General features: G+C 41.1%; 1 protein-coding gene across 1 annotated transcript in view; it reads right to left on the bottom strand.

Moving 5' to 3' along the window:
* The window catches only part of DNAH8 (dynein axonemal heavy chain 8), a 363,394-nt gene extending 348,703 nt beyond the window's left edge, over window positions 1-14,691 (bottom strand). Inside the window, exons 1-3 of the mRNA XM_025418650.3 lie at window positions 14,607-14,691; window positions 4,061-4,524; window positions 3,825-3,959 (exon numbers count right to left, since the gene is read on the bottom strand). Coding sequence (XP_025274435.3) covers window positions 3,825-3,959; window positions 4,061-4,480 — 555 coding nt within the window. The 5' untranslated portion in view covers window positions 4,481-4,524; window positions 14,607-14,691. The remainder of the gene's footprint in view (window positions 1-3,824; window positions 3,960-4,060; window positions 4,525-14,606) is intronic.
* Window positions 14,692-14,995: the final 304 nt, after the last annotated feature.

The raw sequence follows: 14,995 nt of genomic DNA, 5'->3' as shown, positions 1-14,995 counted from the left end.
ACAACTCTTAGGGAAACACTGGAAAGGTGTTTTTTATTCTTCCCTTAAGACCTACATTTCCCTAAATCTCCTAGATGTGCAGCCTAAGCAGTGTCTAACCTGCTCCATGAAGGCCTTAAAGGAAGAAGCTAAGCACACAGACCCAAAGCACAAGACATATGTCAAGAATGACAAATGAAAGGGTCTGCAGGCATATGACACTCCCACTTCTTGGCCAGTCAGCTAGCCAGTGAGAAACACTTCCTCCAAGCAAAGACTGTCAGCCCAGAAAGCCAACTGGCAAATATTTAAGAATGAGATTACCAGCTCTGCAGGCACCCATCTCCCCAACTTAGTCCTAGCAGGTGTCCTTCTCTGAAGGTACTAACCAGTGCTAATGTCAATGCCTAGATCCTCTGCAGAGCTGCTGGGATTCTAATTGTGGGGTTAACCAAATTTATGGCTTAGCAATTTTCAGGTGAAACAAGGCTGATAACCTATCTTGCTATATGGATGGTATCATCCACAGCCAGGACAGGTTACAGAATTTGTGAGCTACAGTGAAAAATAAAAATGCGGGAATAATAAAAAAAATGCAAGAATACTTGTTAAAAAATTATTAAGAATTTCAAGATGAAGTCTCCTAACTATAGAGAACAAACCGATGATGACCAGAGGGGAGGTGATGGGGTGGGGGGAAAGGGGGAATGGGTAAAACAGGTGATGGGGATGAAAGAGGGCACTTGGTATGATGAAAGCCAGGTGTTCTATGTAAATGTTTAACCACTAAATTCTACACCTGAAACTAATATTACATTGTGTGTTAACTAACTGGACTTTAAATAAAAACCTGACTTAAAAAACTAGAGTATTTAGAGTGACAAATCCCCTCCTTATCTCAGCTTGGTGGATGGTTGCCATGTTTATTTTCAACACAACAGAAATCTAATATTTTACTATCTGGAGAAGCCTCTGAACTGCAAGATGCCAAGCACAAACCCCAACCCCAACCGTAACTTTAATCCTGACCTTAAACTTAACCCAGCCCTACCAGTAACCCCTAAGCTCTACCTCTAATTCTATCTCTAACCCTAAACCTAACCTCTGGAGAGGCCTCTGAACTGCAGAATATCAGGCACATACCCTCACTCTCACCCTCACTTTAGCTCTAAACGTAATCCTAACCCAAACTCCAACTCTAACCGCTAACCACTAGCCCCTCACCCTAACCCTAACTATAACCCTAAACTTATCTGAACTGCAGGATACCAGGCACATATCCTCACCTTTACCCTAACTCTAGCTCTAAACTTAATCCTATTCCAAACCCAAACCCTAACCCCTTAACTGCTAACCACTAACTCTCATTCTAACCATAACCATAACCCCTAACTTATCCCTCTGGAGAGGTCTCTGAACTGCAGAATAATAAACACATACCCTCCCACTGGCCCTAACCCCAGCCCTTATTCTAGCCCTAAGCAGAACCCTAATTCAAGATCTGAGGGAAAAAAGCTGTGGTATATATACAATGGAATATTACCCAGCCATAAACAGAATGATATTTTGCCATTTGCAATGACGTAGATGGAGGTAGAAAGTATTATTCTAAGTAAAAACCTAATTCTAACCCAGACACACACCCTAATCCCTAACCTCACACTGGCCCTAACTCTAACCCTAATCCTTATTCTGGCCCTGAACCAAACCCTAATCCTAGATCTGAGAGTGGGGAAGATTTGGTGTACCTAGATAATGGAAAATTATTCAGCCATAAAATAAAGAATGAAATCTTGCCATGCAAATGGATGGATGTTAGAGAGTATTATTCTAAGTGAAATAAATCACTCAGAGAAAGACAAATATCCTATGATTCACTCATATATGGAATTTAAGAAATGAAACAAATGAGGGGAAAAAAAAGAAACAGAGAGACAAACTAAGAAACAGACTTAACTATAGAAAACACACTGATGGTTATCAGAGGGGAGGTGCTTGGGGGGATGAGTTAAATACATGATGGAGATTCAGGACTGCACTCATTGTGATGAGTACGGAGTATTGTATGGAAATGTTGAAGAATCACTATATTGTACACATGAATCTAATATTACGCTATATGTTGTATAACTGGAATTAAAATGAAATCTTAAAAAAAAGAATTTCAAGGTGGATATGGCCAATTCAGCTTCAACAAAAGAGGCAAGAATGTGTGATGGGAAAAAGAACATCTCTCCAACAAATGGTGCTGGGATAATTGGACTATATGCTATACGCAAAAGAAGGAAACTGCATCACTTTCATACAGCGTATACACACACACACAAATCAAAATGGATTAAAGACCTAAATGTGACACCCAAAACCATAAAAATCCTAGAAGAGAGCATAGGCAATAATTTCTCTGACATTGGCCATAGCAACATTTTTCTAGATCTGTCTCCCTAGGCAAGGGAAATAAAAGCAAAAATACACTATTGGGACTACCTCAAACGAAAAATCCTCTGCAAAGCAAAGGAAACAATCAACAAAACAAAAAGCAACCTCCTGAATAGGAGAAGATATTTACAAATGACATATCTGATAAAAGGTTATTACCCAAAATATATAAAGAACTTATACAACTCAACATCAAAAAACCCTAAATAATCGAATTTAAGTATGAGCGGAAGACATGAATAGATATTTCTCCAAAGACATCCAGATGGCCAACAGACACATGAAAAGCTGCTCAACATCACTCATCATTAGGAAAATGAAAATCAAAACTGGGATCCCTGGGTGGCGCAGCAGTTTGGCGCCTGCCTTTGGCCCAGGACGCGATCCTGGAGACCCGGGATCGAATCCCCAGGATAACCTCACCACAATACTGCCCCCTACTCAACTCTCTCACCGGGGTGTTCAGTGGGACAATCAGCTCACCACCAGTATGTGCCTGCCCACTGGTCTTGCTGGGGCTCCAGGCCAGTCCACAACTAGGGTTGGTAAAAAGCTCAAGCAACCTGTAGTACCTTTTTTTAAAGTTAATTTAGAAGCTGAGCTATCAGAAAGGAAACTGTGACACTGCTTCTGGGAGTTTCTATGAAAGTGGCAGCTTATCGAATATTACTCTAATTAGGGTGACCATAGAAATTCACTAGCCGGGATCCCTGGGTGGCGCAGCGGTTTAGTGCCTGCCTTTGGCCTGGGGCGTGATCCTGGAGACCCGGGATCGAATCCCACGTCGGGCTCCCGGTGCATGGAGCCTGCTTCTCCCTCTGCCTATGTCTCTGCCTCTCTGTGTGTGTGTGTGTGACTATCATAAATAAATAAAAATTAAAAAAAAAAAAAAAAGAAATTCACTAGCCAAACTGAGACTTTTAGGAGTGAAAGGAGGGACTATTAGTAAGTATGCCAGGAAAGTAGGCATAACCTAGGACTGCCCCTGGCATGCTGAGACATGGTAGCCACCTAGTTGTTTTCTACTAAGTCACTGTTCCCCAGCTCATATGCATGCAGGTTTTTTTATCTTCCCAAATGATTTGCATATGTAGTTCAAATAACCTGTACTTTTAAAATAGTTAACTCTACCTGTGCTCGACTATCCCTTTAACCTCTAAAGGCATTTTGAGTTAGAATTTTTATCAAATTCTAGTTGCTGACTCTTCTTCTCTTCCTTCTTCCTCAATAGTAGACCTAACTAGAATTATGATTCAACTGGCTATAGTTTTATAAAACTTCCCTAATGGGTAAAATTTCAACCTTCCCTTTCTAAGTGTTTTGTTGTTCATGACGATGACTCCAGGTTCTTAAAACACTCAGCTCTCAAAGAGCAATAAAAAAACAATGATGAGATTTAAACTTACAGATGGGCAATCCAAAATCAATTCTTCAACGCTTACTACGTCCAGGCCAAGCTTTTCTGCCAGAATTTCAAATATATATTTGTATGAAGGGTCAATTTTCATTTTTCGGCTTTCCCTTGCATCTCTAAATCTTGCCTAAAGAATGAAAAGCATGGGTAAAAATTGTAATTATGAAGAAAAGCCACCAAAAAATAAATAAAAGTGACACATATAAAAATGCTTATTATAAGAAAAACCTGTCTCTCTTTCAATGTTTCCTGTAGATTTGGAATGCCACTCATGCTTCGGTGGTAACGGGATGACCTACGGGAAGACTGAGAAAGCATGGATGGGCCCCGTCGGAGCGTAGACCTAGGCCGAATTCTGTGTTCATCTTGCTCATCATCCTCTGGAATAACTATCCTTTCATCAGAAGGAATGAGATTCAGTAAATCATTTCCAGAAGAAGCAGGGCCTCTTTCGGAAGCAGAGGCAGCACCTAGAGCTGGGGCAGCCTCTGTTGCAGGGCGCTGACCCTCTTCGTCTGAAGGAGGAGGAGCCTCTCCTGGACCGGGAAGAGCCTCATCTCCTGGATCCAGACCCGGAAGGGCAGTATCTTCAGAACCAGGGGGGGCTGCCTCTTCCGGGGTGGGTGGATCACCTTCTTTGGCGCTCATGTTATCGGCTTTTTTCTCCAACAGAGCACCTTAAACTGCAAAACCTAAAATTATTAAAAAAAAAAAAATTTAAACTGTACAATAAGTTGAATGTTCTGTGTTAATTTATTCCTCCCCTGGAACCTAGACAGGTGGCAAAATCATCTATTTCTCCTGTATTCTATTGACTAATGAAGCTAAACTCACAGAACTAGAGAAATGATTTTAAAGGGACAGAGCACAGAGACGTAGGGACTTTTGGAAACTCTAAGTGCTCCTCTTATGATATGACCCTAGGGCACTGCAACTCTACACACTTCCCATCCCTATCATAGTAATTACTGCAAATGGTGGGAAGGTATCTGTCCTCAGGTATGTAAGGGTTGAGAAAAAGATTGAGAGCCACCGTCTTAGAGCTGAGATACTGACTTACCCAAGAAACAAAGAACTACATGGACTGAAATATTCCTTGCATCGAGGAACTCTTGATACAAATCACCAACCAGACACTCAACTGTACAGCCATCTCATCTACACGAGCACATCCAGGAACCCCCGCAAAGCATAAAACATCCTCTTAGCAGTGCGAAAATTGACAAAAGGAAACCTCCTTTAGAATATATTCAGAATGCCAGCAGGGGGAAGCTCTCACACCCCACCAGCCCTACTTCTGGTTGTGAGCTGCAGACAAAATAAGAAGAGCCCCATCTTGCATGTGGATACTACTTTTCTATAGCAGCAGGATTAGGACTTTCCTCTTGCCCCAACAACAGCGCAGCCAATGAAAGATTGTCACAATTCAGCCAATGAAAAAAACACTATACTTCCAGCTCCTAGCTCGCTCCAATGGACTTCTTGTTTATAACAGCCTTCCCGAAGTCTCCCTAAAATGGGATCGTGATTATTTTTTGAAGCCATAGTATCACATAAAATATAATTCTGACATCCAATCAGAAAAGATCTATTTAGGAGTGTAGAAGTTATGATGAGCACATAACCAGGAGAATCAGCAGACACCAGAGGAACAGGAGAAAATGCCTTATAGAAAATAACATTATAGGACAATAATCAAAACTCCATGGAAATCAACAAGTTTTCAGGATATGACTAAAATCCAGATGCCAGGATAATAATAAACACTTGAACTGCAAAAACAACAAAAATTTTATTTTTTAAAAAAATACCTTTTTTATTTATTCCTGAGAGACACACACAGAGAGAGAGGCAGAGACACAAGCAGAGGGAGAAGCAGGCTCCATGTAGGGAGCCCAATGTGGTACTCGATCCGGGGTCTCCAGGATCACACCCTGAGCTGAAGGCTGATGCTCAACCACTGAGCCATCCAGGTGTCCCAACAACAAAAATTTTAAAGCAGAAAGTGCAAAAGAAGGCTGAGAAAGAGGCTCTCTAATGAGAGAATCTGAGGACATTTGTGCACACCTGGCCCAAGTTAGAAGATGCTTCTTATAGAGGGACAGGAGCAGCCCTCCATTAGACACTGTAATGTGTCTAATGGAGCAGCCCTCCATTAGACATTAGACAGCCTGTAACCTGTATCCCACAGCTGCCCTCTCCAACTTTTCTGAAGATCCCATAAGCAGCTGAAATGGTTTTCTTTGATATCCTAAATTAGCCTACTCTAGAACAGAAATAGCCAAACTGATCAATCTTCTTGTTGCCAGCTAAGCATGCATGCCCAAGATCTGCAAACCAGAACAATTGTTCCCAAACTTCAGATTTTTTTCTCCTCCCCTTTTCCTCTCTTTTATAAACCTCTCTCCTCTTTTATAAATCCTAGATTTTGTCTTTATTCCTTGACCACGATGTAATGTCTATTTTCTTACATGTGAGTAAATTTTCTTGGAAAGTAAGTAAACAACTCTGAGTTATTATCTCACACATTGATATCCAATACCCAGGAGCTGTGTGTTCATTACATGTTTACACTTGAAATTGGCCTAGAGTTGATTCTGCTATCTATAATATCTCAAAACCAAATATAGTGATACATTTTAGTGAAGTCATATCCAGTCACTCTGCTCCAATTTATGCCTTTGAATTTTGCAAAATGGTTCACTTTACTCAGCAAGAGAATCAGGCCTGCTTTCAAAGGATATTGACAGACACGATTGTCCGGTTTCTGAAACCTAAGCAAAATTGACTTTAATTTCAATATAATGGTAGAACACATACACCGAGTTAGACTGGAGAGCTTCTCTGTTGGCAACCAGTGCTCTTTCTAGAGCCACAGTTATTTAAGCCACTATAGAGCCACTATTATTTAAGCCATCAAGGGAAGGTGAAACTTGAATAATGATATTCTATTTAAGAAGTCAGGGAAGTATACAATTAATCTTAATGAGTTTTTCATCTAAAAATGGCTTCTATTTTTTAAAGTGTTGACACAGATTAAGTTCTCAGAAAATGTTATTATCCAACACAGTTCATTCCCTGAGGAGTCCAGATAGCTGAGATTCATGGCACAGGATTTCAGAACTAGGAAAAAAAAAAAAAACCTAGAAATTATCTAGTTCAGCTCCCCTTTTTATTGCTAATGAAACAAAGATCCAGAGAAATTACAGGTCTTACCCAGACAAAAATGATCTTTCTGAACTTCAGATCATATCATATCACTTCCCTGCTTAAAGTCCTCCTCGGGAGCCAAATATAAACTCTTGTGTCCTTCAAGGCTTTCCTGACTTGGTTCCAAGCTCTCTCTTCAGTTTCTCCCATTGCCTTTGCCCTGGGTGCTCCCTGAGGTCACAGCAGCTCTGGCTGCTACTGAAACAAGCCCGGTTTTCTCACTTCTAGTCATTGGCAAGGTGCTCATAGCCTAATGGGGGAGGCGAACGTACCAACGAACATAGTTTCATTAGATCCAGCCAAGATATGCACAGAAGACAAAACTTCTGTAGCATTAGAAGACAAAACTCTAAAAGGAAATCTCTAAGGAGAAGTTGTCATCTAAGATAGGCCTTGGTAGGATAAATATGTGTCCCATGGAGAAGACTGAGGAAATAATATTGATTGTCAACAACTAAATGCCAAGTTCTGTGCTTGGTGAGACATATAACTATGCTTGATAAATACATATATTTATATATATATAAAGCACATGACCAACAAGCACATGGACAGATACTCAACACCACTTGCAACAAGGAAAATGCAAATCAAAATCACCATGAGATGGCACTTTATACCCAGTAGGATAGCTATAAATTTTTTCAAAAGGCAATAAAAAAGTGTTGAAAAGATTCTGGAAACATTTAAAACTTCATGCTTTGCTGGTGGGAATGCAAAATAGTGCAGCCTCTGATGAAAACAGTTTGGCAGTTCCTCGAAAAGCTAAACAGGGAATTACCAAATGAGCCAGTAATTCCACTGGTAGGTGAAATTCTAGCAATTCCACTCAAGAGAACTGATAACATCTGTTTGCATAAAAATCTGTATACAGATGTTCATGGCAGCATTATTCATATTTAGCTCAAATTGGAAACAACCCAAATGTCCAGCTAGGTGATGAATGGATAAACAACATGGGGCATATCCTTACAACGGAATGTTACTCTGTCATAAGAAGGAATGAAGAACCATCACATGCTACAGCATGGATGAACCTTGAAAACACCACACTAGGGATCCCTGGGTGGCTCAGTGGTTTAGCGCCTGCCTTCGGCCCAGGGCGTAATCCTGGAGTCTCGGGATCGAGTCCTACATCAGGCTCCCTGCATGAAGCCTGCTTCTCCCCCTGCCTGTGTCTCTGCTTCTCTCTCTCTCTCTCTGTCTTTCTCTCTGTCTCACATGAATAAATAAATAAAATCTTTAAAAAAAGAAAACACCACACTAAGTGAAATAAGCCAGACCCAAAAGGCACATATTGTATGAGTCTACTTATGTGAAATGTCCAGAAAAGGAAAACCTATAGAGACAAGACAGTAGATCAGCGGTAGCAGGGGACTGAGGAAGGAAGAACTGGGCCTATCTGCTAATAGGCTTGGGTTTCTTTTTTTGGGTAATGGAAATGGTCTGAGATTAAACAGCAATTATTTATGGTTGTACAACACAATGCATATAATAAAAACCACTGTGGGTATGCCTTAGTGAAGTAAGGGGCCTGGATGGTTCAATCGGTTAGGTGTCTGCCTATGGCTCAGGCCATGATCCTGGAGTCCCGGGATGGAGTCACACATCTGGCTCCATGCTCAGCGGGAAGTCTACTTCTCCTACCCCCACCCTGTCCTCGTGGTCTCTCTCACTCTCTCTCTCTCAAATAAATAAAATATTTAAAATTTAAAAAATAAAAATAAAATGCCACGTTTTTTAAAAAGGAAAGACAGTATGATAAACTGCATAAGGAAATGACCAATTAGGCTGTTTGGCTGGCTCGGTCAGGCAGTAGAGTGTGCAACTCTTGATCTCAGGGTCATGAGTTCAAGCCCCACGTTAGGCAGAGAGATCACTTAAGAAAAAATAGTAATAAAACAAAAAAATAATAAAAAGACTTTATTAAAAAAAAAAGGAAGTGACCAATTTATTGACCATCTGTGAGAAGGCTTTAATTTGGTAAGCTTCCCCTTTAAGCCCACCAGGAAATTTTAAAAAGGCATTTTGAAACTAAGAGAGAGAAAGTAAGAAGAGAGAGAGAAAAGGTAAAAAGTGATAGAGAGTAAGAGAGAAAGGTAAAAAGTGATAGAATTAGTTTAGGCACTGGGGCCCTCTGTAGACACCAATGCTGCACCTTGCTCAAGTAGCTATCTGTGATCTTGCAAAGAAAGAATAGTAAAGCTTAAAAATGCTTAATTTTGTCCTAAATATCACCAGTTGGGTTAACAGTATCCACGGTTCCTAAGGTCAGGCTGAATCCATAGGCTTAGAGATGGAAATTTCACTGAAAACAAGGATACAAAGGGAAGAAAAAAATGGAAGCTTCTCCCTCCTTCCTGTGCCACAGCCACAGCCTCCAGCAAAGTGGTGTGAGTAACTACTATGTGCCTGGGGTTACGATACTCACTCTGGCGGCCAGAAAACAAGACAGGACTCTCGTCCTCAAGGATTCACAATGCTTGGACACCTGAGTGGCTCACTTGGTTAAGCATCTATCTTCAGCTCCAGTCATGATCCTGGAGAGCCCAGGGATGGAGCCCAGAGATTGGGCGCCCCTCTCAGTGAGGAATCTTCCTCTCTCTCTCCCTCTGCTCCTCCCCATGCTTGTGCATTCTCTCTCTTTCTCTCTCATTCTCTCTCTCAAATAAATAAAATCTTTAAAAAAAAAAAAAAGGATTCACAATGCTATTGGAGAGATAATCTTTGCAAATCAATTAAGAGTGTAAAATTATGGAGCTCTGTTGGAAAAGTATTTAGAGGAAGAAAAAATTAACATAAACAAAACAAACAAATAGGATTTCATGGAGGATTTGGACATAAATTGCCCTTGAAGAATAGGTAGGATTCAATAAGAAGAGAAGGAAGAAATCTAGAGAGAAAAGAAAAGAAGTAAAGGCATGAAAAACTCTAAAGAGGTCAAAAAGGGTAGAAATTAGGAAAAAAAAAAACAGAACTTAAAATTATGCCATATTTTATTTGTTCTTCCAAAAGACTATAAATAGGATTCAGAATCAGTTAAAGTAAGTAAATCATGAATAATAAAATGTGGTTTTATAAAGCACCGATATTAACATTAACGTGTTAGGAAATCTGCTCAGTTCTACCAGTGGTTTTTTTCTAGCACTCTTAAGTGTTCTGAAAATGTCCTAATCAAGAATTTGTCAAGGAGCGCCTGAGTGGCTCAATTGGTTGAATGCCTGACTCTTGGTTTCGGCTCAGGTTATGATCTCAGGCTCCTGGGATCAAACCTGGATTTATCACTCCCTCTGCTCTTATCGCTTCCCATCTCTAAAGTAAATGAATAAATTAAAAAAAAAAAAGAATTTGTCAAGCTGATCATAAAATACACAGGAAAAGGTTATTGTCAGTTACTCTGCTTGTATGGTAATTTAATAAACATAATCTATAGCTTCGATTCAGGTAAACATACTTCAATATAGCATGCATATGTTTTCCACCTCTATGTGTGTCATCTTAGTTTCCTTAGAATTTATGTGAAGCTGTTTAAGGAAAAATAAAAAGCATTTAATATCTGAACATTACAGTACTTACAGATACATGTTCTAAGTAAAGAGTTTAACTTGTGCTCTACTGAGTGCTACATATATTTTCTCTTTCTTTTAAAAATTTTACTTTTTAAGTCCTCTCTACATCCAACATAGGGATAGAACCTACAACCTCGAGATCAAGAGTCCCATGTTCCACTCCCTGAGCCAGCCAGGCACCCCAATATTTCAAGCTAAGGACAAGATAAGCTCTTATTTTGTGAACATTAAAGAGTCTTCGTGGTTAGTAGTCTGTGAACAAACACTGGATATAAGGAAACTGATAATCAGGTATTAATCACTATTGTGACTGGGAAATAAATAAATTCTAAATAATTTGTTATGGTTTAACATTTTTAAAGTAAATCATCTATATGAGACACTCTAAATAAATAAATAAATAAATAACCACTTCCCATTTGGGGAGATTTTGCTTAAGAGAAGTGTAGAATTCTTCCTCTAACAAAATAATTTGAGATGCATTTTCTAGATGATTTTCAAAAGCCAAGTCATACTTGGCACATAATGAAGTCTAAATATAAAATATCAGCTTACCACTTCCAAAGACTGGTGCAACTATTTCAAGTTAGGAAATGTATACAACTACTTTATATAGAATTCCTAAAAACTGCAGCAAAATTTTGAATAGAGTACATAGTTGAAATGGGAAAATCTTAGTAAACAAATTAGTTTACTATATTATACACATTATATCCATATGCATGTGTGTATATGTACAGAGAAGATTGATTGTTCACTGCAACATGTTTATAATAGCAAAAACAAGCACAAAAACAAACACATTTCCTGGAAATAACCAAAATATCCCTTAATAAAGGACCTATTGTATGTCTGAAATGAATATAACACTGTGTGCTAACTATACTTGAATTTTCTAAAAAGATTTTATTTATTTGAGAGAGAGAGACAGATAGTGAGAGAAAGCATGACCAGAAGGAGATGGAGAAGCAGACTTCCCACTAAGTAGGGAGCCCAATGCGGGGCTCAATCCCAGGGCCCTTGAGATCATGACCTGAGCTGAAGGCAGATGTTTAACCAACTAAGCCATCCAGGCGACCCTATACCTGAATTTTTTTAAAAGGCTAAAATATAGTAAGTGCTTGGGAAACCCGAGTGGCTCAGTTGGTTAAGCATCTGACTCTTGATTTTGGCTCAGGTTATGATCTCAGGGTTGTGAGATGGAGCCCTGCATCAGGCTCCCCACTGAGTAGAGAGTCTGCTTGAGATTCTTTCTTTCTCTGCCCCTCCTCCCTGCTCACACATGCTCTCTCACTCTCTCTCATAAAATGAATTAATCTTTTAAAAAATAGTAAGTTCAATAATTGGTAACCAATAAGGAAGGAAAAAAGGACAAACCCATTAATTGAACTGTAGTTCTCAGGCCCAACACTTGGTTCCTGGACCTGTTTTGAAAGCATAAACAGGACTATAGTAATATTGCTGCATTATAAACTTAGTTCCACATTTTGATTGGTTCCCTATTTATATTTTATGCACCTCTTAACCTCATGTACCATCAATCATTCATTTTTCTTTTTTACCCCTACTCCCCATTTACCCACTAATCGTAGAGATCTAATGGGGACCAAATAGTAACATTTATCTTGACATATCCAGTTGTACCAGGTCCCAAATAGCTCTTCATTTTCAGGAGGAATGCTTACCTCCAGGTTGTTACAAAGCCCCCCTCCCTGGAGGTTTAAGAAACCCCTTACTCTCCTCTCCTGTATTTAAGCTGTTTCTAGGCTCAACAGGGGGAAGCAGCTTTGGGAATGACCTGCCTTCCTACTGGGCTGCCCTTCTGATAATCTTTCTTTGCTTCAAAACTGGTGTATTTGCCACTGGATTACTGCTCACTGGGTGCATGGACAAGTTTGAGTTTGATAATAGTATCATGTTCAATAAAATTTTAATACAGACCCTAGCAATAGAAAGAATGAGGTAGGGACACCTGGGTGGCTCAGTGATTGGGCATCTGCCTTCAGCTCAGGGCCTGATCCTGGGATCCGGGATCGAGTTCCGCGTCGGGCTCCCTGCATGGAGCTGCTTCTCCCTCTGCCTGTGTCTCTGCCTCTCTCTGTGTGTCTCTCATAAATAAATAAATAAATAAATCTTTAAAAAATTAAAAAGAAGGGGTAGAGCTACATATACAGATATAGAAAGATCTCCAACACATCGTATGTAAAAGAAAAAAGCAAAGCACAGTACACTGCATAATACCAATTGTATACATTTTAGAAACTGTATATACAAATGCATATATAAGATATTTCATCTTTCCTAAGATGCACATTTTTAAGAAGCTTAACTGGCAATTATTTTTTCTTTCCTCACATTTTTTTCCTTTATGAAGTTACATAAATACATAATTTGCGTTTATGTAATTGCATAAAATTATAATCGGTAATAGCTTAGATTTTTTTTTTTTTTTATGATAGGCACACAGTGAGAGAGAGAGAGAGAGAGGCAGAGACATAGGCAGAGGGAGAAGCAGGCTCCATGCACCGGGAGCCCGATGTGGGATTCGATCCTGGGTCTCCAGGATCGCGCCCTGGGCCAAAGGCAGGCGCTAAACCGCTGCGCAACCCAGGGATCCCGGTAATAGCTTAGATTTGATAAAACACATTAAAAGCTTTCCAGGGGAAAAAAAAAAAGCTTTCCAGGGAAGATACACAATAATTCATCAACTAGTATAACCTTGAAAGAGAAAGACAGAGGGGGAAAGTAGGGAAAGTGTTGTACTTTTCAATTTTATAACTTTAAAAAAAAATCATAAAATTGTGCTTTCATATATTTTATAGATATTATATATTTTATTTGTGTTATATGTGTATGCATCCCATTGAACAACATATCACATGTATTTATATTTTCCCCTATAATACACATTAATATCTAGAACCTAAAATTCCCTATGAATTTTCAGATGTAGCAAGATTACTTGCAAAATAAAGAGGCAGGTCCTTGCTCCAAGTAGTCACACTTGGCTAGCCATCACTAGATGCAGAATGAATTCAAAATAAACATCTGTTCATCTCTTTCTCCTCCTCTCATCTCTTCCACAGACAACTGGTGCCACATGCAATCAGTTCTAAAATTCCACCATCCCTTAAGTTCGATGTGAAGGTTCAATGCATGTCCACAAAGTCATCCCTACTCATTTTCAGGAGTAGTGGGACAGCGGGCTCCTCCACCCGTAGGAATACTGATGGGAGCAAGTACACACCGGTGTGCTAACAGCCACACTCCTGTTTCTTGGACCCATTTCTGTAACCACGTCCCTTCATGCATTAGTTCATCCGCGATTGTCGAGGGCCCTCCGTGTGCTTGGCCGCTGTAGCTACACACAAAACTAAGAGGCTCCTCCAAAGCAAAACGCACGAATTGAGGAGCAGACCGTTAAACACACACAGGGTGGTCAATGTCAAGAAAAAGTGAATTAGCAAAGGGCTGAGAGAGACTGGCAGAAAAAGAAACTATCGGAAAAAACCTAACAGAAGGCAACATTTGAGCTGGGTCTGAAGGAGAGCTGTCGTGAGAACATGCAAGTGGGGAATATTCTCGGCTGAAGGCGGGGGGGGGGGGCGGGGCTGGAGAGCAGAGTGTAAATGCAAGAAAGCAGGAAAAGGCCGAGCTTGCTTGGGAAGATATTGCTTGGGAAAAGCTTTTCCTTGCTTGGGAAAAGTGGCTAGCTCAGCGACGAGATTTTCGGGGTGCAGGGGAGGAAGACAGAGGTCGAAAAAATAAACCTGGAGGGAGAGATACTTTGTCTTCCCTTTGAATTCTTAGAAGGGAGGAATAGGGTGAAGTCGTAGGTTCAGGGAACCCACTGGAGTTTACAAAAGGCGACCGAGCTGGGCGTTTGCCCCAGGATGGGGCTGGGCTGGCCGGGAGGACGAGCTGGGAGGCGAGGGCAGCCGGCCGGGCATCCCGCGGAGGGGAGGACTCGGGGCAGGAGCCGGCCGCGCACTCACCTGCGCGGGGGGAGCGGCTCCTGGCTCCGCCGCCACCGAGGCTCGGCCGTTGGGAGCCGGCACCGGCTCTCTCCGGGGCGCCCCGCGCGGGCTCTGCAGGGCGCTGCTCCCTGCAGGGTGCGCGGCGCGGGGCGGCGGGTGAGGGGCTCCCGCTGCAGGAGCACCTGCTCCGCTCCCCGAGCCGCACGCAGGTCCCCGCGGACACGCACTCTCCCCAACCCGGGAGCCAGAGAAGTGAAACATCGTGCAGGGGTCGGGGTCACAGAAGGGCAGCTGCCCAGAGGAGGGGACTGAGGGCTGAGGGCGTGGGGGGAGAACTGGAGAGGAGTCCAGCGTGTGCATGGAAATGAGTAAATGTATGCTTTGCAAATATATGTATATTTTCTAGG

This window comes from Canis lupus, chromosome 12, assembly GCF_003254725.2.
Source record: "Canis lupus dingo isolate Sandy chromosome 12, ASM325472v2, whole genome shotgun sequence".
NCBI classification, from domain to species: domain Eukaryota; kingdom Metazoa; phylum Chordata; class Mammalia; order Carnivora; family Canidae; genus Canis; species Canis lupus.
The sequence above is the reverse complement of the archived record's forward strand: the minus strand, read 5'-3'. Positions and strand labels throughout refer to the sequence as shown.